Below are 21,614 nucleotides of genomic sequence, written 5' to 3'. Positions count from 1 at the left end.
TTGCTCTGCCACCATTGCTCATTGTCTACCCACTTGTACAGAGATGCCCCCTGGCACTAACCTGAGCTCTTTAATGCTGAGTACTACAAATTTGTCTCCTTCAGGTGCTGACTTAGGTTTCCCCTAAAGGAGCATGGTGCCTATTCAGCAGACAAAAGATGTCTTACACACCTTCACACAGGTGGAGATAACTTAGAAGAGTATATTCAGCTTTTGTGACATTAATTAAATGCTAGAGTCATCTGCATACACAACTTTAATGCCCATAGAGCACTTGAGTCTCAATAGAGTTTTACTGCTCAGAGTCCCCCGATCAGCTCTTTGGACAGCCTGAAGGTGGCTGTCTTTGTGTAATCAAAGGATTACGGGTCAGTTGAAAAAATGACAAGCATTTGATTACTAATACTGCTGCCTGAAGAACTGACACAAGAACTCATGTAACAGAATATCTAGGGCCAGATTTCTTTTATTAGTCATAGTTTTGAGGCACTTGTACATTGCATTCCGTTTATGTTTGGAAATGGAAGGTCAGTCCTACTGTTCTACTCCATATAAAAATCTCTTGCTCAAAATTTAACCTGGCAAATGGAATTTGTGCCTTATAGTCCAATTTGAACAAATGGAATTTCGTCATCTGGTCGTGGAGGAGTTTGTATGATCAATAGGATATATCATTCATAGAAAATTCTGGATTCTTTAGCACCTCGGCAAAATGCAGGTCTTTTACCAGTTTCAGGCCATTCTCGGGCAGTGGAGAGCTTTGGGCATTGATGCACTGATTGGCTACACAGCAGGTGTTAAAAATCACGCTGACTGTCCATTGTTACTTCTTGCTACAGACAAATAATAAAAAACATTCACTAGAACTGCTAGGTTTTTTGGATTAATTGAAGTTCTAATGCTTAGAAAACAAGGTAGTCTTCCAGAAGCGTTATGCCAGAATGTGATAATGTATCCTTTTAATAGAGATAATTTGGGGTTTATGCTTTTTTTGTTGAGTAATTCTGCCCAGTCCCGGAATGTTAGTTGATTTTACAGTAGTTTAATGACTGTTTTCAAGAGAACAGCAGAGTTTACAGCAAAACAGAATGAAGTAATTCTGTGAGCGACAGATGCCAGTAACAGGCTCAAGGTCTGGTGTTCTGCAATTGGTTGTATGGAGGCTGCTTGAAATCAGCAGTGCTGATTGCAGGGTAAGGTATCATGAGGGGCCATTTGCCAGAAAGCAGACTTTGCTGTAACATTCTTAGAGGAAGGGGTAGGGAGCTGAATGCAAAATATGTTTTTGTAATTTGTTTTTAATGAAAGGCTGAGCTCTTAAGCTATAAATTCCTGACGGCAAATGTTACTTGTAAAGCTAGTCAGATGAAGTTTAAATTTTTATTAAATAAATGGTTTAGCAAAGACTGCAAATTAAGTTCTGCTTGACTGCAGGGCTATATTCCTTTATCCTGGTGTGGGCAAATGTTTTAATCTGCTTGTATTCCTCTTGAAATCTGTAGAGTACTTAGAAAAGTAAATATCCATCACAATCTAGCACTCTGAAATCCATACATAGTGTATTTTCTTACAAGGTTCAGGCTGTTTTCACTGGAAAGGCCAAAGTCAGTTTTCATTCCTCACACTATTAATATCAGTATTGGTACATCAGAATGAGCTTAGTTTATTATGCATATATCAGCGAGTAAACAAGCTCTGTGTATTTGGTTTTGTTTTTCAGATTCCAACTTGATTTCATTTGAAACAGCTGAGAGACCAAACTATTTTCTTCACTTGGTCTCCAATAATACTCTTGTTCTTTCTAAATGGAAAAAAACTGAAGAGTTTCACAACAGATCTACATTTGTCATTCACAAGAATACATGGATTTCAGGATACAGTTCCTTTGAGTCATTTGCAAAACCAGGATATTTCATCCACATTTCAGCCTCTTCAGTTGAGCTTGTGAAGTACCATCATTCAGAGGAATTCAGACTGTCAACCCTTTTTAAACTTGTAGGTAGGTGATTAAAATTTAATTTTATGAGCAGCAGTTTGCTCCCTGTGAAAATCCAGCCTAAATGGTATAGATATTTTTGGAGGCTATGAGATTGCGTACTTCTCCCCTACCTCACGGGGAGCTGTGGGTACTCCATGATGTGCAGGCTCAAAATGTAAAAAGGTTCTAAAATCCCTGAGTGTTGTCATGATGATGAGATTCTGTGAAAAGCCAGTAAATAGCTTAACATACAACTTTGTTTTGTTTTCCAACTGGTTTTGGAAATACATATCCTGGTGTATAGTTTGTGGGCAATACTGGCCTTTTAGATGGTAACAAAATTCTAAAGGAGTAGAAAATTCATGCTCATGAATAATGGATTAATGAAGGGAATAGAAAAGAATGGAATGGATCTCTAAAAGTTAAGGTTGGTGGATGACATTTTCTCCTCCTTTCTCTTTGCCTGCTGCCAAGAGAGAGGTTTCTGTACAGTACCATCTCATTGCAAGCTTTATGGCCTCCTCAGAAGTCATGTTTCCCCTGAAAAACACCTTTACTTTTATCTACTGCCCACTCAGAGACGCTCTGACTTTTGTGATGTTAACCCCTAGTGTTTGAGTCATCATCTAGTTGGAGGTATTCACGTTTTCTTGAGGATCTAGATATCCATTTCTTGAGCAGCTAGAGCTCTTGAATACAAACCACAGGCTGCTGTGAGAGTGTTTCTCTCAAAATCTATTTGAGAGATTCCCATTCCCATAATTGTTCCATTCCACTGAGACTTTAGGAGGAGAAAAAGAAGATACTCCTAGGGCCATTCACAGGAGCTGGCTGCAGAAGTTGCTCCTACAAGAACTGATGAAAAACCATAAAAAAATCATTAATCAATCAAGGTCTTTCTTTTTTAGATTATTAAGGAAAAGAAATAATTGGAATAACTGTCTTTACATATTCTTAAACACTTGGGAACCATGTGCTGAAATGAAGGTGGCCTTACAGATCAAGAAAAATAGGCAAGAAGTTATATTTCCCTATAAAAGAAAGCAAAGCAGATTATTCAAGAAACCACTCTTTGCTTTAGCTTCTGCTTGACTTGATGTATCAGATACATCAAATGTATTCATATCACTTTATGAAATTCACTGAGAACCACTACTTGCTGAATCCACTGGCTTTTGTGTGGTATATATACTTTCAAGATCACTGCAAGTGTTTATTTTTATGTTCTAAATCTTTTTATTGTGCTGTAGTTTTAAATGGATTAGCAATTTATTTATTTGGGTAACAGGAGCATTTTAATAAGTATTCCTGGCAATACCATTTTAAAAAATAGTTTCTTCATTCTCTGACACTGAAATTGTTTTACAAAGAAAAAAAATTAAATACTGTATCAAATGAGGCGTGGCCTGGCCGTGTTTTGCAGCGACCATGTTGAATCTTGGCACAGGCAAACCTGAAGCAGCCTCTGACTTCTATGATAGAAGAGGCCAACTGTATGCCCTGTGGAGCTTCTTGTTATCAAAACATTGAATTAAAGTGTTAATGGTGTCATTGTGAATCTGCCGGTGTTTTGCAGTACATTATGCTGACAGCCTAATGCAGCTGTTGACTGGCACACTCCAACTTCAGAAAAATGACAGATTTTGTCATTGCCAAATGCCTGTTGCCTCTTGACAAATGCTTGTAATCACAAAGATGTTGAGGTTTTTGGACAGCGGAATTATAGAGCTAATGCTATTACCGGGATGTTCGTACAGCATTTCAGGCAAGGAACTTTTTCGGACATAACAAAAATATCTCCTCAGTCTTTTATCTTTGAGGGAGGAATGAAGAAGGTTAAAACATGTTCCAATTCTCAGTGGTCGTCCATTAACACAGAATGGTATGTCTTTTCAAGTGTGAAGTCTTTACCCTCCAGTCATTATACCAAAAAATCCTATCTATGCCAATGGAAAGCTAAAACAATTTACCTCAGCAAGTGGGACCAGATCAAATGATCAAGAGGTATTTCATTAATCGCCACATCCGAGGGCTTGGGTTTCAGAGTTTTATAAGCAGAGAAACATAGGGCTCGAATCTTTCTCCAGTGTACTTTCACAAGGGCCAGGCTGCTGATGTAGGGTAATTACATGGTCTAAAAATACAGCAGCATTTGTTTAAGTTAATGGAAAAGTTACACCAGCTCCAGAGTGCGCAGGCAAAAGCGTATTGAGTTTCCTGCTGACTATTGTAAATGCTTTACATATTAGATCAGAAACTCTGGAACAGCTATTCCTGCGGAATCAGAGGATAAATATCGGGAGCAGAATAATAGACCCAGTAAATCCCCTTGGCCAGAAAGTTCCTCATGAGACTTCTTCATGCTCTGTGACGCACGTTCAAAAGGAAGAATTTTAAATGACCTGATCGCCACAGCAATAGATACGTATCTGTTTAAAGTCAGCTGACGAGTCACTTCTTCCAGTCTCATCAAGATAAATATTGTTGCATTGGAATACTTTGGCTATAAATTGCACTATAGAATAGCTCATGGGTTAAGGCTGCGAAGTGTTTTCCATGAGAAGTCACTTCAGCTTTTAAATTGGGTTACTTTCATTATACTTAGATTTGTCTGCTGTCTGTTCCTACAAACCTTTGAGGAAATTGAGTTGATAACTGAATTTTAATATTTAGCCTATTCTTACTCACAAGAAAATAAATTTTTACATTCTATTCAGGAATCTTTACTGGCAAATGGGTTGGTATGCAATCAGTCAAAAGAAAGAAGGCACTTGGTCTACCAGATGGACAAGCACAGAGGTGTCATGTAGGAGTGATCAATTTGACATTTGAAATTGCTGGGGAATCAGTGTATGTAGGGAATTGATGATCTTTTTATGGATATAGTTGCAGTTTTCTTACCTTTTTTTAAAATCATGAGCTCAAGCTAGTTACCTTTTATCTTTCATATAATTATCACCCCTTTAAAGTCACTATGGGTTATTTTTATGTCTGTTATAAAAATGTGACTTGCCCTATACAAATTTTGCAACCAAATTCTTAATAATATTAGTTGTGTGCTTTAATAGCTAACTTGCAATAAATATGGGCCTGTTTTAGAGAATTTTCAGCTGAAATTAAAAGCTCAAGATACAGGCACACTGCACAGAGGTATTTGTCAATATTTGTTTGATACAGAGCATTTTTGGTTCCCTTTAATGTTTGTATCTTAATTAACTGGATCACGTTTGGAAACATAGTACAAAATTGAAAATTTAATGAATTTTAATGAAAACCTTTTTTTTGTTTGCAAAGCCATCTTTCCATCTTAAGCCAAATTTATACATGATAACACTGGCTATTTTAGCTTCTACTTACTCTTATGCTGTTCCATGAATAGAATTAATTTTCTAGAATGTCCTGTTTCCCTCATAATGAGTTTTTGTGAGATAATTTGAGCTCATGGGCTTTCTTGGCCCAAAAGATCATGACATGGGCCCTGGGACTGGATAATGCTGAGCACCTGATGCTGAACCTGCAAATCCAGGCCATGTCACTGAGCACATCTGCTTGGTAGCTCTTCAAATCAGAATGAGGTTACAGTAGAATAACGTTTTACCTCCCATTTTTAACTGAAAAAATAGGAGGAGATTAAACAGTTAACATTGTAATGGTAAACTGAACAGTAAGTATTTGAGAGGTAGACAATTACATTTTTCTTTCCATGATGTTTTGGCTGGGCACGAAGTTCAATTTTTCCAGTGATATTTGCTTACATTTCTCGTTGAAGAAACTTAGAAGTCATGAGCAGAGTTTGCTGGTAGTTTGTGTATGTTAAGTGGGTAGATAGGATTTCATGTTTCTAAACTTGTAACTGAGGAGATAGGCAATCTAAGTCACTAAGCAGAGTTTTGCTACCGTTATAAATAGAACTAATTCTAAAGCAATTTTTATACCTATTAATTTTTTTTAAATTTGGGGGAAAAGTATCAAAACATAAAAAAGTATCAGATCAGAGTGAAAATCCAAGTACTTTTTTTTTTCATTATATTTTTAAACCCGTGTTTTAAATACCACCTTTTATTAACAGTAGAACTCTTCAATTTTTAGGGTTTACTTTTAAGTAAATAACCATTTTGGGGGGCATAACATTCATAATGTACAGATTCTAACAATGGCAAATTTTGTCTCTGTAAGGTAAAAGCAGAGAAAAGCAAGGTTGTCTGGACTGGTGAACATTAGGAATTGTCAACACCAAAAGGTAGCCAAGGTACTAGGAAAGGTGGTTGTGGCTCAACAGAATACCACAGTCTGTCAATGATAAAAAATTAAAATCTTCATTAAATGGTAGCAACTGTTCCTGTTATCACAGTACTATTTTTGAAAGCCACAGAGAAAAAAAATCCTTAGTTACAGGGGAAAAAATGCTGCTCCGATGTCCAAGAAAGTGAGAAAGCAATGGAGTTGGGGAATATCTTTTAGTATATCATCTTTGGCAGTGTGTATATCTGCATTCATTTCAAAAGCTTTCTGCAGTACCATAATATGTTGATATGCTCCGCTCCTGTGAGGTAGGAGAACTGCGGGCTCAGTTGGTGTGTCAACTGCAGCAACTGCCACCCAGGACATAATTCACCATTTTGTAAAGGATTTGCTGTGTCACCAAACAGAAGACAAATGCTGGTAGACTTCACTAGGAGACACATGGATATTTTCAAATGCCATGACGAATCCTTTTGAGGAACACATGCCTGATATCAGAAGCTTGATTCATTGTCTGTAAACTGTGTATCATTCTTTTGTTGTGAGTGAACTTTGCTCTTGCATAGGGTACAGTAATCTCGTATTAATGGTTGCTGGAGGGGAAATTTAAGTATTAAAAAAATGGGAAGTATGTGGTGGAGGTGGCTGATGAGCATCCTGGCTAGCAAAAAGAATTCATACCATGACAGTAGCAAAATCCAGAGTTTCTGTGCTGTGGTGGTTTCAGTCATGGGAGTTGTAGTATTGTAGTAATGAGAAAGCTGAGGCTGGTCTCATGTGGAAGGCAATGTCTAAAATTAATACAGATACTGAAAGGAATATTTCCCTTAGTTTAGGGAGACAGGTGCTTGAATGGCTTTAAAGCACGTTGTTACTGCTTTTCCTTATATATTAAAGATTAAATGATTGTGGGTATTGGGGTCACAGTTAATAATACACATTACTAAAAAAAAGGCAAAATAACATATTATTTAGCTAGGTATAAGTGTACTTTATTGTTCTCTTGGCTTTTTCTTGACTTCATGTTAGTTCAGACCATGGCTCTGTGCCTCTGTTTCTCCTCCCCTGCATTTTCTGTCTGATCTCTACTTCATCTGAACTTTTTAAGCAGGAACTGCATCCTCATAGAATGATAAAATATCCTGAGTGGGAAGGGACATGGACACATAAGGATCATCGAAGTCCAACTCCTGGTCCTTCACAGGACAACCCCAAGAGTCACACCATGTGCCTGAGAGCATTGTCCAAACACTTGAACTCTGTCAGGCTTGGTGCTGTGACCGCTGCCCTGGGGAGCCTGTTCCAGTGCCCAACCACCCTCTGGGTGAAGAACCTTTTCCCAATATTTAACATAAATGTCCTCTGACACAGCTTCAGACCATTGCCTTGTATCCTGTCAGTGGTCACTGAAGAGAAGAGATCAGTGCCTGTCCTTCCTCTTCCCCTCACAATGAAGTCTCCCCTCAGTTCCTCTTCTTCAGGCTGAACAGACCAAGTGACCTCAGCTGTTCCTCACACGTCTGTCCCTCAAGGCCCTTCACCATCTTCATTGCCCTCCTCTGGACGCTCTCTAATCTTTCCTTGTGGTGCCCAAAACTGCACACAGGTCTTAGGGTGAGGCTGCACCAGTGCAGAGTAGAGAGTTTGTTTTTGTGCTGTGTTTTTTGTTTTGTTTTGTTTTACAGTGGCTTGTGCAGTCAGTGTTAGGTCCTTGGGATGCTTAGGCATTTTAGAAGTGATGTTTACTTTAGTAAAAACTTTAAGTATGATAAATTACTGAACTGATGTTCTCCTAATGCTTGAAAGGCATTTTCTAATAACTCATACAAAGCACAGATTTCACTATACCTCTTGGGTTTACTGAGACATACTGAAAACTTTCAGAGATAATGAAAAACAATGCAGTATCTTCAACTCTTGCTGTGGGGATTTGGTGTGCTCTGTAAAGTAATTTATACACTAATGCATGCTAATACAGCTTGGACTGGCATACTCAATTCTCTAAAATCCCTTGACTGGAAAACAAAATGTCAACTGGTTCTACATCTCTTTGAAAGCAATTTTTATGACCAGGTTCATGAATTCATCTGTTGTCCATAGTTCGTTCTGCAGATGTAGGGGCAAAATTTGCAGACAAGCATGACTTCATTCTTGACTCAAATCAGTGTTTATGAACCACTCAACAAATGCTATGCCTTTATGTAGAAATTCGCCCTAATTCCTACCAAGGCATGCAACACCACCAGACTCTGTGAACTTAATCTGTAGAAAAGCTTGAGGAAAGCATGGCTATCATTTCATGAAGTTTATTTGGAGAATGGGAGATGGTATGTTAATCCCAGTACTTGGAAGTGTTAATTCACGATCACTGTTCTGCTAAATTGAGAAGCTATCATTCCTCTTTGGGTTACAGTATGTCCTCTGCAAAGCTTGTACCTTTATTGTGTTTCAGACTTATTCTGTGGTTAATGGTGAGTTTTGTGGCAAGAGTTAAAAGTTGTGGATTGGTCTCTGCACTTAATCTAGGGTAGACTGATGAATGAGATTTCCTGGATTCCACTTGGCTTTACTATCATTGCTGGTTGTTACTATTGTTGGTGATTGCCTCTGCCAACAGGTCTCTGATGTACTCTGTCTTTCTGTCATGTATCTTCTTTTGTTCTTAAACCTTATCACTCTGACCAGTCAGTGCATACAAACCCCTATACATCAGTCAGAAAAATGTATGGAAGTAATTCCTTAATTCCTCCAGTAGATTTAAGTAACTAAAATTTATTTCAGTAGAACAGGTCACAGAAGAATTCAGGGACATGTACTTAATTTCTTATGGGCACATAACTTCATAAAAGCATTTTTTACTGTCCTAAGAATAATGTTTTTAAAAGCAGTGACAAGTAACATCCGTGGATAAAGTGAGATGTAAAAGGGGTGACACTAGATGGCAACATACACACCCTTTTGTCTGAGTTTGATTTATATTTTTAAGAGAATTATTTGTATTTTAAAAGAAGACATTAATTGGTTAATAATGACAGAGAGATAATTACTTGTAAGTACAGATGTCCCTAAATTGCAGGAAGAACAATTTTTTAGGCTCTTCACAGAAAAAATGACTGTCTTCAAGAAGATGTAAAAGAGCTACTTTCTTTGTATCCCCGTCAAGCAAAGATCAGCAAAACTTAAAAGAAAAAATACTTAAAAACATCAAAAATGGAAAGTCTTTCTAAGCAGTAAGCATTTTCTTTCTGGTGATTAATGTAAACATCAAGGGCAGTTACTCTTTTTAGGCTCTGAAGAACATTGCTCTAAGCTCAGGTTTACCAGTTCAGAGGGAACCCATATATCATGATGGTGTCTTGTAGAGGCGCAAATGTAAGGGATGGGTCGCTGCCCTGCCCTACTGCTACTAGAAGGAGCTGGGGTGGGCTGTCACAGTTCAGGTACTGAAATCCAGATATATTGTGTAAATCTTGCAAGTGCTGGAAGAGCATTGGACTAACGTAGTACTGTGTGGGAAAGCATTCTGCAGGCAGCAGGGGAGGGCTGGAGTGAAAAAGAAAACGTGACAGTGCATCTGAACATACAAGTGTGTGTCACCCACATGATGATTGCCATAAATTTGTGTCTCTCAGATTTTACACTCACTCTGTTTCTTCTTTACATTAATTTTCTAAAGTTTCAGCGTAATTTAGTAAGTACTGGAAGTATATCTGATCCTTATTTCTGTTTATTCTCACTTTGAAGTTTAACTCTTCCTCTATCTGAATTTGTACTTTGAGTTCCCATTATGTGACTTGGAAATCTTTCAATAAGGACTGTCTGCACAGATGCTCTGAAGTCAAGTTGGGGTGGTTTTTTGTTGTATTTTGGTTGACTTAGGTTTGGAATTTTTTTTACATTTTCTAAGTTTAATTACTGGTACCAGTTTCATTACTGGTGCTGGTATTTTGTGTGGTGCATTATACGTTTTAAGCTTTGCAAGACTACGTGTTTCATCTTAAGTGAGTTACTTTATTCATTATGGAAGCAGTTAGAATTTCAGATTCAGAATATTTTGAGGTTTTGAATGAATTTCTCTTGGAGTGGGTATCTTGTACAGCTTTTGAGAAGATCAAATGTTAAGACATACTGCTTTAAAGAGCCTTAGTTGGCATAATTTCTGATTACTTTGAAATGGTGTTTTGTTTTAGCTTTTAAAATACAATTGTATTATACAAGTTATGTACACCTTTGTGTTATATCAGCAAATTTTACACATGAAGTAAGCAACTGTTACAATAGCCTATGCTATGAAGTGCATCAGTGGATCCAAATAGTGGGTTTAATTTTGATTCTAAGATTATGATGTTTCTGTCCAATTATTGCTTAATTTTACACTTTGTTTGAATAACCAAACATATAGTTTTGTTGTTGATAGAGTTTTTAAAACTTAGAAGCAACAGCTCTAACTTGCCTGGTTTTAACTTTCGTATGATTGTAATATACAGTAAATGTGGCTAATTCAATGATATTTTTTAGCACTGCAAAGAGTAAAACACACTGTAGAGCAAGCATACTCTAATATATGCTGCATAAATGTAAACTGGTTGGCTTTCTATTTTAAAAACCTCAGTAGTTAAAGATATTACCAATTTTATTTGTAGAGGAAACAGGTAGAAACAGTAGCAGATTTAGAGCTGCAGTGAATGTAAAGCATGTCTCTTAGTGATATGTATCTCTGTGTGTTTCTAGAAATATATGAGAATAACAGACCTTTGATGATTTTCAGATGTCAAATTTAAATTTCTGTCCCGTTCTACATGTGAATGGCATTATGATGCCTGTACAAGTCCTTGTTTCAAGACATGTAGAGACCCCTTGGGAAAAAATTGTCAGACAGTACCAAAGTAAGTACCTGTATTTTTATGGAAAAGTGAGTAATTTGGGCAATATACTTAAGCAGGATATTAGGAATATAAGGGACCAGATATATGCTTAGTATATCAGGACTGTGTTCTTTTAAAGGAGGCAGGGGAAAGAGAAAAGAAATAGAATAAAACCTGCTGCTGCAGCTACAAAAAAGCAACATTTCCACCCTTAGCGTACTGTCAGATTCTGGAACAACTAGTATATTTGTATGTGTACAGTCTGAGAGGGTATTAATAAAGAAAGGTTGTTACAAGTTGGTTTCAAATAGTTGTGCCCCTATATTTCCATTATCTCATAGCAACAGCCAATATCTGTCCTTGCTTTTCCTTCCCAGTTGGAATTCTTTCTAAGCCTGGTAAAACTGGCATATGGATTTTTGCATGTAAAAATGTTTGGTGTCTCTTAAGCAATAGTATTCACTGTTGAACCTGTGACTGTTAATTTCAAAGGCTGAGCACCACAGAGTTCATGCTTTAGCTTAGGTCTGAGTGAGAATGGAAGTCATGGCAATGACATTTTGAGGGAGTACACTGAGGTGAACCAGAAATACTTTATACATAAATTCTGTTTTCCTAGAATTAAATTCTTAATCCGGAATATACTGTTCAACTAGTTAATCATAACTGTTTTTCTTTTAGAGTGGAAGGATGTATCCCTGCCTGCCCTCTCAATATGTTACTGGATGAAATCACTCAGAGATGCGTGTATTTTGAAGACTGTATGTATAAAAAATTATATATATATTATGTGTTATACTTAGCTTATTAATTTCTTAGTTCTTTACTCATAATTTCAAATATCAGTGCCTACTTTTGTGTAACTGTGACCTTAGTTACATGAATCTTGAGCTCACCGAACATACACTTTTGTTAAAATAATTTCATTTGTCAAAAATATGAGACAAATTTTAAACTAAGAAAGATGTTCTTGCTTCAAAACATTTCAGTTACATTATATTTCAAGCAAATGATTTAATGAATTTATTTTTTATTGTGTCTGTGAGCTGTAGAAGTTTAAAGGCAACTGAAGAGATTGGTTATATGAGCTAACCCGTAACTAAGCTAGCTTCATCACTATAATTGTTCATAAATTTCAGACTGTTTCCTTGTGTCTGATTTCAGGCATTGAACCTGCAGATGATACTCCACCTTTGCCTCCCAGCATTCAAACACCAGCAGTTCCATACATAACATCAAGTGCAAGTTTGGCAGCGATCGGTGAAGCTTTAACTTCGTTTCCTGTGTCTGAAGCAAAGGACGTGGAAACAACACTTGCTACAAAATTGCAGCTCACTGCAACTACAGGGAAAACTGAATTTTCAGCTGTTACATCTAATATAACACTTCCAACCATATCATCAAATATTTCATCACAGTCAACAGAAATGACATCTGGGAGAAGCACTACAGCAATATCTGGGGCAACAAAATCTAGTGTAAGCTTGTTTGCTTCTGTTGACATTTCTCCTGTGTTTACATCAACTGTCAGTTCAGAAACTTCCACAAAGATACAAGTGATCAGTAGCGGTTCCACTAAACTATTGAGGGCCACAGAACCTCGGACACTAACTGCTACACATGCAGTGACTACAAGCACAGAGTCAGAAAGTAAACCAATTACTACTTCTATTTTTACTGGGACACCACTCATACTTAGAACAACAGAAATGCCAGTCAAAACTAAAACAATGGAAATATCAGAAATAGCCATAAGAACACTTCCCACAAAAGAAGCTCAAGTAAAGCCAGAAGGAGTTGTAAGGTTTACACCCAGTTCATCTGAATCAGTAACAGATAAAACTACTGCATATGTGCCACAGTTTTCCAGATCACCACCTCTGGATGAGCCTTCATATACACCACCAGTAAACTTAACAGGAACTTCAGAAGAGACAAAAATCGGTGTAGAACAGTCTTTTAGCACAGTAGCTAATGTTACAGTAACATCAGTTTCTCCTATGCTCACTACTTCCTCTTTGTTAAAACCTGTGTCTTCAGCAACAGCAGCAGCTGTTTTAACCAAGCAAAGTGTGAAGACAACATTTTCACCAACATCCATGCCATCTATTTCATTAGAAAAGGCAACTATAGAACCTCCTTTTGCAATGGTTCAACACCTGACTGGTACTCCAGAGGTACCTTTCACTACAACTCTAGGTCCAAAGAAGACAACTCTACAAACTCAAGAGAGATCATCAGAAATGACTTTATTATCACTTGCAACTCATAAAAAGGAAATTCCCAAAACATCATCTCATGTGGAGCATACATCAAGTTCCTATTTCCCTCCATATTCTCTACACCCTAGTTCTACAACTGAAAAATCTTTCACTTTTTCTACAAAAGGACCTTCAGTGTCTGTTCCTACTCCTGCTTCTCCAGCTTCAGGTGAATTTAAAAAAACATTTAAAACTGTTTCAACTACAGGTTATCCCTCTTACACAGTTGTAAATACAACACAATTCCTGACTACATTATACACTAAGTATCCTCTTGTGGCTGAGACTATCAGAGTGACACCTTTGTCTGTTAAAGTAACATCCAGAATAACATCCCCTTTTGAATTAGCAGCAAAGACAACTTTGTTTTCTGGAAAAACATCTACTGAACACAAGTCAACTCTGGTTTCAAGTACAGCCAAGAAAAGCACTTCAGCATATTCAGGTAGTGTTCCCACATCAGAAATGAAAGTCAAAGAAACCACCACAGTTCCTTTTGTAGCTACAGAAAGAGAATCATCTCAAAGAACATCCATCACTGAATCTCCACTTACTCTCCTTAGTGGAACTGAAACCGCATTGTTGACAACACAGCCTGATAAATCACAAGTGGAAAGTATTACTACCACCTCTGCTAGAAAGCCATCTGCCTTGACTTTTTCACCATCAAGTTCTCTAATCCCTTTAAACATTTCTCTTCCTTCACTACCCTCAGATGGAAAAGAAGTATCACTGTCAACTCTCAGTCCCATACATACATCCCATGAAACAATCCCTTTGTATCCAAGAACTACAGGAAAATCTATGTTAACAACAGAAAAGACCTCTCCAGTCCTGACTTTCTCTGTTTTATCCACTATAACAGAACAATCAAGTCTAGTAACAACAGTATCATATGAAAAATCACCAGCCAAAGCCATTTTGAATATCACTAATGCCACAATCTCCCCATCCTCTGAATTTAGCAGCCAGCTTGTAACAACCACAAAAGTAATGACAGACAGAGAAAAATCCTCTCCATCCCCTTCTGTTGTACTTCCAGTAACAAAGTCTTCTTACACTTTCTCTACCTCTCAGTATCTAGGAGATAAGTTAGTTTCTTCGCCTTCTTTAACACAACGGATACCAGAAGTAACAACCACACCAAAATATTCAGTAGAAACTAAAACAGTAGAAACTAAAACAGTTTCTACAGCACTGAAACCTACAGTCCAAAGTATAACAGATACAGTGGAACTTACAGCAGCTGCAGCTCAGCCATCCCTGCCTCCATCTTCAGCAGGCCCCTTCTCTGGGCAGACATCTTCAGGAGATAAACTTTCAGTACAGACCACAAAGACCGTGGTTACACCACATTTTTCTACTCAGAAGATTATGAAACTTGATCATCAGGCTTCTGAACCTCCGTTGATGAGCCAAAGCATTACCCCAGTTTACCAGTATCCTGCAGAAACTCTGACAAAATCCACTGGTCAGCCACAACGTGTCTTTAGCACAACTGAAGCTACAGTGAAACCGACTTCCTTATACCCCTTAACCACCTCACTACCTGAAGGCATTCACTCAAGTATATTGCCTTCCTCGGTAGGTCCTACAAAAGTTCTTTTACCAACTGAAAAATATTTGCATTTAACTGATTCAGTCACGCAGCCACATGTATTAAGAACTTCTGTTTTGCAGTCTGCAGTCCCAACTAGGACAACAGCTGACTTTATTTTTGGCACCAAAATTCCCTCTTTCTCACCAGAAGTGCTTGCAGCTTCCTCCTCTTTAACAACAATTAAAAAGGAGCCATTTCCTTCATTTTCCACACAAAAGGCAGCTACGGATCTAAAATTCACTCGCCAGACCTCGGTTACTGAATCACTTGATTCAAGACAAGCACTTGTAACAACCTCATCTTCACCAGGTTCTAAGTCAGCCTCTTCAATGGTTTTGTTACCAGAAACAACAGAAATTCCCATTGTGATGGGGAGTGGGCCATCCACATCAACAAGCGAAAGCGATACGGAGAAAACCGCAGTGTTACCTAAGCAGGTCACACCCTCAACCACCACCTTCAGCTCCACGTTTGTAGCAAGTACAGCTGCAGCTTCAGCCTCTTCAATGATGAGCAGTGCTGGGCAAAATGTTAGTATTGCATCAGCAATTTTAGGCAAAGCAGAAGCAGTCACAGAACCCACCACAAGTGCTGTGAAGCCCACTTCTCTTACTTCAGAAGCAAAAGGAGCCATGTCCCTTGACACAGTAAAATCTGAAGAGCCAAAATTACCAACCCAAGTCCAACCTTTTCTTACTCAGGGTGTTACCATTACCCCAGAAACATCTCAGACATTTTACTCTCCGTATTTCACAAACAAAACTTCAGTTCTGTCCACTATACATTCATCTTCTGAATCAAAACCGTTTCCTTCTCTAGCTGCATCATCAGTCAGTACTGCTCAAAGTTCAAAACTTGAAACATCATCTGAGGTGCAAACACCTTCTGTGAGTTCTCTGTTAACGGTATCTGATCATCCAAATGACACAACAGTTCCATCAGTTTCCTCGTTTACCTATTTATCTACCAAACCACTTCATGGCTTAACTACAACACTTTCTGATGGACTGGCAACAGCTGAAACCGTGTCAGGAGTCACAGCATCACCTTTTATGGTGCCTCAAGAAACAGCAACTCTTCAAACTTGTACAGTGAGTAGCTATAAATATTTATCTGTCTGTTTTGGAACATGTCTTTTACACACTGATTAAAAATTTTTGAACTATACCTTTATCTTTAGGATTTAAAATGTCTTTATCAATCAGGGAGCCCAGTTGTGTTATCAGTTATATCTGAAGCCTTGGATGATTTCATTGCACATAATTTCTTTTTCTAAATGCCATGCTCTACACTCAATTTTAGGCCTCAGTTTGCTGAGGTGTGAGCGTTACAAGAATGGGGGTTTTGGCAAAATATGATGCTTTTATATGCTTTTGTCATGTCGCCCTCCTTAAAACATATCTTTCCAGAGATTCCTGTTATTATTCCTACTTGTGCCCTTCTGTATTTTTCCTTCTCAACTTTTTCCAAAGTAAAGTTAAAAATTCAGTAGTGCTGTTCTCACCTTTACAACAAGACGGCGATGTTAATGTGTCCTCAGAACGGTCAGGTTTTCAACATGCTCTTCACTGGTAGCTTCTATGACTTCTGTGTCGTAGTGATCAATAAGTATTCTGTACCTGAAGAATGTGAACCCCTTTTTTAAACAAAAACTTGGCAATATTGTGATAGTACATTGATAAGAATGGTAACCAGTGTCTTTTATTAAATGTGCCTTAGCCAATCACAGAGGATGAGTGCATAAAACACATTTGCTTGGATGGACAACTGATCCAAGTTAATAAGTCCCAGAACTGCCCATACAATGCAACTCAACCCAGCTGTGGAGTTTTAGGATTTGCTATTCAAATGAATGGTGACAAATGCTGCCCAAAGTGGGAATGTGCATGTAAGTTTTAATTATGTACCTTTGAAGTGAATTTAGGTAGCAATTTAATGCATGTGTAAGAAGGCTAAAAACTGACACTTCTATACCATAGCATAGGCGTAGAAGCTGCACACTGTACGAGTTACTCACTGACTAATGAAAGTTATAATTCTAGTTGTACATCCAGGGAAATTAACTCAAAATTCTCCTTTAATTTACGATATTCCTCTTACTCAGCTTTAGGTATCTGCAGTAAATATGTCCAAGTCTGACTTAGACACATCTTATCACTGGTCTGTCTAATCAGGGGACACTTAATCAATATAGTCATTGGATTCTTTGGTTCATTTTATATCTTCTGGAGGATGAGAAGATTCCCCAAACTGTTAACTATCTCTGTTAGCAGTTTGGGGATTCTGTACAGTAGTCAGTCTCATCAGTTGCTTGGAACTGGGTAGAAGGAATCCAAACCTTGAAGAAAATTTGTTTTAGTACATAATAGCAAGGAAAGTATGCAGAGATAAGCAACTGCAATTTCTGGTTGTGCTCTAGAGTTTGAAACAGAGTAGAACTTCAAGGTCTTTGAAACACAAAAGCTTTAGCAATTAGACTGGGAAATATAAACTTTCCACCTTAGGAACAAGACTAGAAGGGAACTAAGGATCTGGTGGGAGCTACTGTCATTCGTGATTTTTCCTAATTTAGGGTTTCTAAAAATGGCAAAGCCTTGCTGGCAAGACCTGTAAGTAAATAGATAATTGCAGAGATCTGCAGGTTGTCCCTCTGAAATATACAGGATTTGACTCTGCTGTCCATTTACAGAGATGCAACATTATTAAATATAGCTGAAAATATATGTGGCATATATGAAACTCTAGTAAGCTAGTCAGTCAATCATCTAAAATTTGTTTATCTTCATACTTTGTAATATTTACTGAAGTTCTAAAATAAGTTGGAAAAAAAAATTTACTGTTTTTTTCCCTTAGGTCGTTGCACCATTTTCTCTGATCTGAGCATTGTAACCTATGATGGAAATCATTTGGCTTTATTCAAAGAAGCATCCTACATTGTTAGTCAAACTCAAGATGAAACTATAACCATCCATGTCCTTGACTGTAGAATGGTAACTAACATTTATCAGCTAACAGAAGGTGTTTGGTACTACTAGTAAGATGTATCTTAAAAGCAAGAGCATAGTTAATATTACATAGTCGTGGTTATTATTGACTTCTGTGCAATATCTATGAATTGTACTTGCATTGTACAACACTCACAATTTGTATAACACTTTATCACCTGACTGCATATGCATGGTTCCTTCTGAGACAGCTGGAAGATGAGAAGTAGATCCATGTTATCTTATTGTATGTGCAATGCGGACAAGGTGGTGAGTGATTAAGTGGATACACATCATCAGTCACTTCTGTGAGTGCTGTCATATAACAAACATCACCATAGCTGGTATTTATCACCAGTATATCACCAGTGTATTTCAATGCATGATTTTTACCTATGTTAATGGGGATAAATTCACACTGATAACACCAATGTTCAGAGCCATAAAAGACTGTAGGAATGCCAGACTGAATCAGACCACCCTGTGCATTCTGAGTCTCTGACATGGGAGGAAGAGAAAAAACCTGGTGGGCACCTTGTCTAATGTACAGTGTGGATTGGCTTTTGTCATGAAAAGTTAATTTCTTATGAACCTTTACAAAACTCTTTAAATTCCAGTCTCTTCTATGAAAGCTAGGTAATTTTGATATCTGTAAATAAATGTCCATTACAAAGTTTGGTCCCAAGTTGCACCTTATGGAAGTTAATCTCATAACATGAACTCATATGTTCAATATGATTGATATGAAAAAGATGCGGTTACGATTTTCAGATTTGTTTTCCTGTTGCATTCAGTATTTGCATCCTGCCTTTTAGCTCAGGAATTATGCATGCATTATGCATCCATTACTTCTGTACTGTACATATATCTTATAAATCCACTCCCAGTCTCGTTCTTGCTCACCTTCAGGCATGTAGGTAATTTTTTTTGGTGTCCAAACAACCAGTCCACTAGTGGGTTTTTTCCCCTGAAAACTTGTATTTCTGTTGTAATTGTATCAATTGTATCAACTGGTTGCATCATACAATCAAAAGACTGTGTGATACAGCACAGTTACTGTAAAAAATGAGTTCACAGTATTTTTCCTTGTTTATTTTGCAAGAATGCTATCCAGATAAACTTTGTAGTCCTGGCTTGAAACTGTAATCAGCAATGGATTTCCTTTCTTAATAATATACCCCCCAAAAAGTCCTTAATTTCCAGTGCCTAAAACCAGTAAGCAGCTAATGTAGAAAGATTTTTGCACATTGTGACTATGGTTAATGTACTTTTGCTTTCTCCACAGAGTAACTTAAATTCAACTTCTTTGTGCCTGGCAATGTTGAATCTAACCTATGTATCAAACCAAATTATTATCAATCGTTTAAGTAGAAAAGTAAGTATTATGAAGGTTTTTCTTTTCCTTTTAGATAGCATCTGACTTCTGTAACCATAATTCGTTGATTTCATAATTTAGTGAACTCCTACTAAATTCAAAGAGCCAAACTGTGATACAAGGATAGTTAATGAGGTAAGTCACAGAGTAAGGCACAAAAACTCTTGGTCCCTTTGGTGTCTGTATTATCTTTGTGGAGGAGAGCCTGATTTCTTTTGAAATTAGTTATGATTTAGATTCCTAAGCTGCTGAGAATCTGGCCTTAGTTCTTCTACCTGACAATTAACCTCTCTGCCTGTCTTTTAGATAACAGTAAATTCAAGATCTGCTTGGCCTACTGTTAGAAAATATGGATACAAAGTTGAAGATTCAGGCTTCAAGTATGAGGTTGAGACCCCATCAAAAATCAGAATTCAGTGGTTTCACAACACAGGTGTGATGATTATTGAGTTTAATAGTAGCAGAGAACCAAGCAGTTTGGGACTGTGTGGTAAGTATAGACTAGTGTAAGCATTAAAGGAATTCATATGCTTTGCTAAGGGGACAGAGTTTCCTAATTATACAAGCTGTTTATTGCAGGATCTGTCCCAAAAGAGTTATTACAGATAACTGCAAAGTTTAAAATACTATTAAAATTAGTCTGTTATTAATTTTGTTAGTTGTTGAAATTGTGTTTGATATCTACCCAAATAAATAAGACAGATATAAGTCCATAATGTCAAATAGGTCATTTACAGATACAGTGTTTGATATCCATCTGATAGGAAGCGATATGTGCTATTTTCAGTTTCTAAAGGTCAGAATTCCCAGGAAATGTTAACTTGAGAGAACTAATCTTACTTTGTCTGTTGGAGGAAATAGTTCGGAAGGAATTTCTTAATAGTGGCAGCTTAAATAAACATCATATTGCACTTTGTTAGATCAGTTCAGTAGTTTTACCTACTTTCTTTCTTTCTAAAAAGCGTAGTCTTGAATAAGCTGTAGGTGTTATAGCTTTTGCAAGCATGTAAATTTATCTGCTGTAAATTGGAGCTGGAAAATGGGATTAAAGAGATCATATAATTGCAGTGGATATCTTTCCAGCTTCAGAAAGGGCAAATGCCTGGAGCTCAGTATCAAATACCAGTGATAGCTCAGTCCAGTTTCAAGTCCTGAAGGCAGTAAAGTGCTTCTCGCAAAGTTTGAATTCGTGCCATTTTGAAATTGGATTATTATCTGTAATTTACCCTAACTTTTGTTTCCAGAACCATTCTTGCTCTCCTTGTCTAATTGTTATTGTAATTAGATCAAACAGAAACAAGAAAGTAAAGACTGTGGGTTTTTTTAATAAGCCTGATTGAAGTTATCCTGAAAGTATCTTTTGCCTTTATGTGTTTGATTACTGTGATAGGGAGCATTGAGAACTTTAGGTTCCTGGTTTACAAGGCATTTTGACTAGATGACAACACATTTCTGTGGATGATGTTGCAAGTACAACTTCTTCAGAGAGTGTGCTGTGTATTTCTGGTATTCCTCTCTGTCTGGGATTCTTTGCACAGGTCTGCCTGCACAGTGCTGTCTGGTGCAACTTACAGAGCCTGCTTTAAGTGAGCTTCTTGTGGTGCATCTTTGCAGGCTAAATTAGTCTACCCTGATCTCCTGTGCTTTCTGTGTAATTCTACTGCTTGTATTTGACCTTTCTCAGATGTCTTTTAGCTGAACTGCAGTACTGGCAGATCCTGATTTCTCAGCTTCATGGAAATGCTAAAACTCAAGACATCATTGCAGTTTTGTGGCACAGTCATCCCTTGGAGGGATTCATGTCAGAGACAACAGTGTGTTTTACAGTACAAGGATTGGCCAAATGTGGCAGCTGGTGAAGAGCTGGTGTGGGAGAGGAGGGATGTGGAAAGGGAATATTGACATCTCCACAGCAAAACTGGTGAAAGAGAGTGCAAGAATGTCAGTTTTAGCTGTAACCAGATCCTGCCAAGACAAATGTGAAGCCTTAGTTTTACTGTGTTAAATCTCCTTGTCAGTGTATAAGAGAAGTGAAAAAAGATATCCCTGACATGACAGCAATCCTTTGAAGTCTTTCAGAACCATCAAGTACTTCCTATCTGTGCTGCATATACTCACAGCCTCCAAGGGTTCAACCAGAAACATTTTCTATCAAATAAAGGTTACAGTTTGAAAAGCTATTGTACTCTCTGAATGCCTGTTGCTGTATCACTGATTGTCAATGACTAACTCTTGTCATAAGGGATTGTGAAAAATGGTAAAACAGATTAGTTCTTTAGAAAAGGGTGAAATCCACAAATAGTTTTTGA

The 21,614-nt window shown here is 37.5% G+C and overlaps 1 protein-coding gene across 1 annotated transcript in view; it reads left to right on the top strand.

Annotated features, from left to right (window-relative positions):
* The window catches only part of OTOG (otogelin), a 100,224-nt gene that overhangs the window by 58,377 nt on the left and 20,233 nt on the right, over positions 1-21,614 (top strand). The window contains exons 33-41 of the mRNA XM_050336791.1: positions 1,721-1,999; positions 10,989-11,106; positions 11,767-11,846; positions 12,250-14,110; positions 14,375-16,037; positions 16,666-16,834; positions 17,800-17,936; positions 19,216-19,305; positions 19,612-19,795. Of these exons, the coding sequence (XP_050192748.1) occupies positions 1,721-1,999; positions 10,989-11,106; positions 11,767-11,846; positions 12,250-14,110; positions 14,375-16,037; positions 16,666-16,834; positions 17,800-17,936; positions 19,216-19,305; positions 19,612-19,795 (4,581 nt within the window). The remainder of the gene's footprint in view (positions 1-1,720; positions 2,000-10,988; positions 11,107-11,766; positions 11,847-12,249; positions 14,111-14,374; positions 16,038-16,665; positions 16,835-17,799; positions 17,937-19,215; positions 19,306-19,611; positions 19,796-21,614) is intronic.

The sequence above is a fragment of the Myiozetetes cayanensis genome, unplaced genomic scaffold (assembly GCF_022539395.1).
Source record: "Myiozetetes cayanensis isolate MyiCay16 unplaced genomic scaffold, myiCay2020 scf6-25, whole genome shotgun sequence".
In the NCBI taxonomy this organism is placed as follows: Eukaryota; Metazoa; Chordata; class Aves; order Passeriformes; family Tyrannidae; genus Myiozetetes; species Myiozetetes cayanensis.
This window is presented reverse-complemented; position numbering and strand designations above follow the sequence as displayed.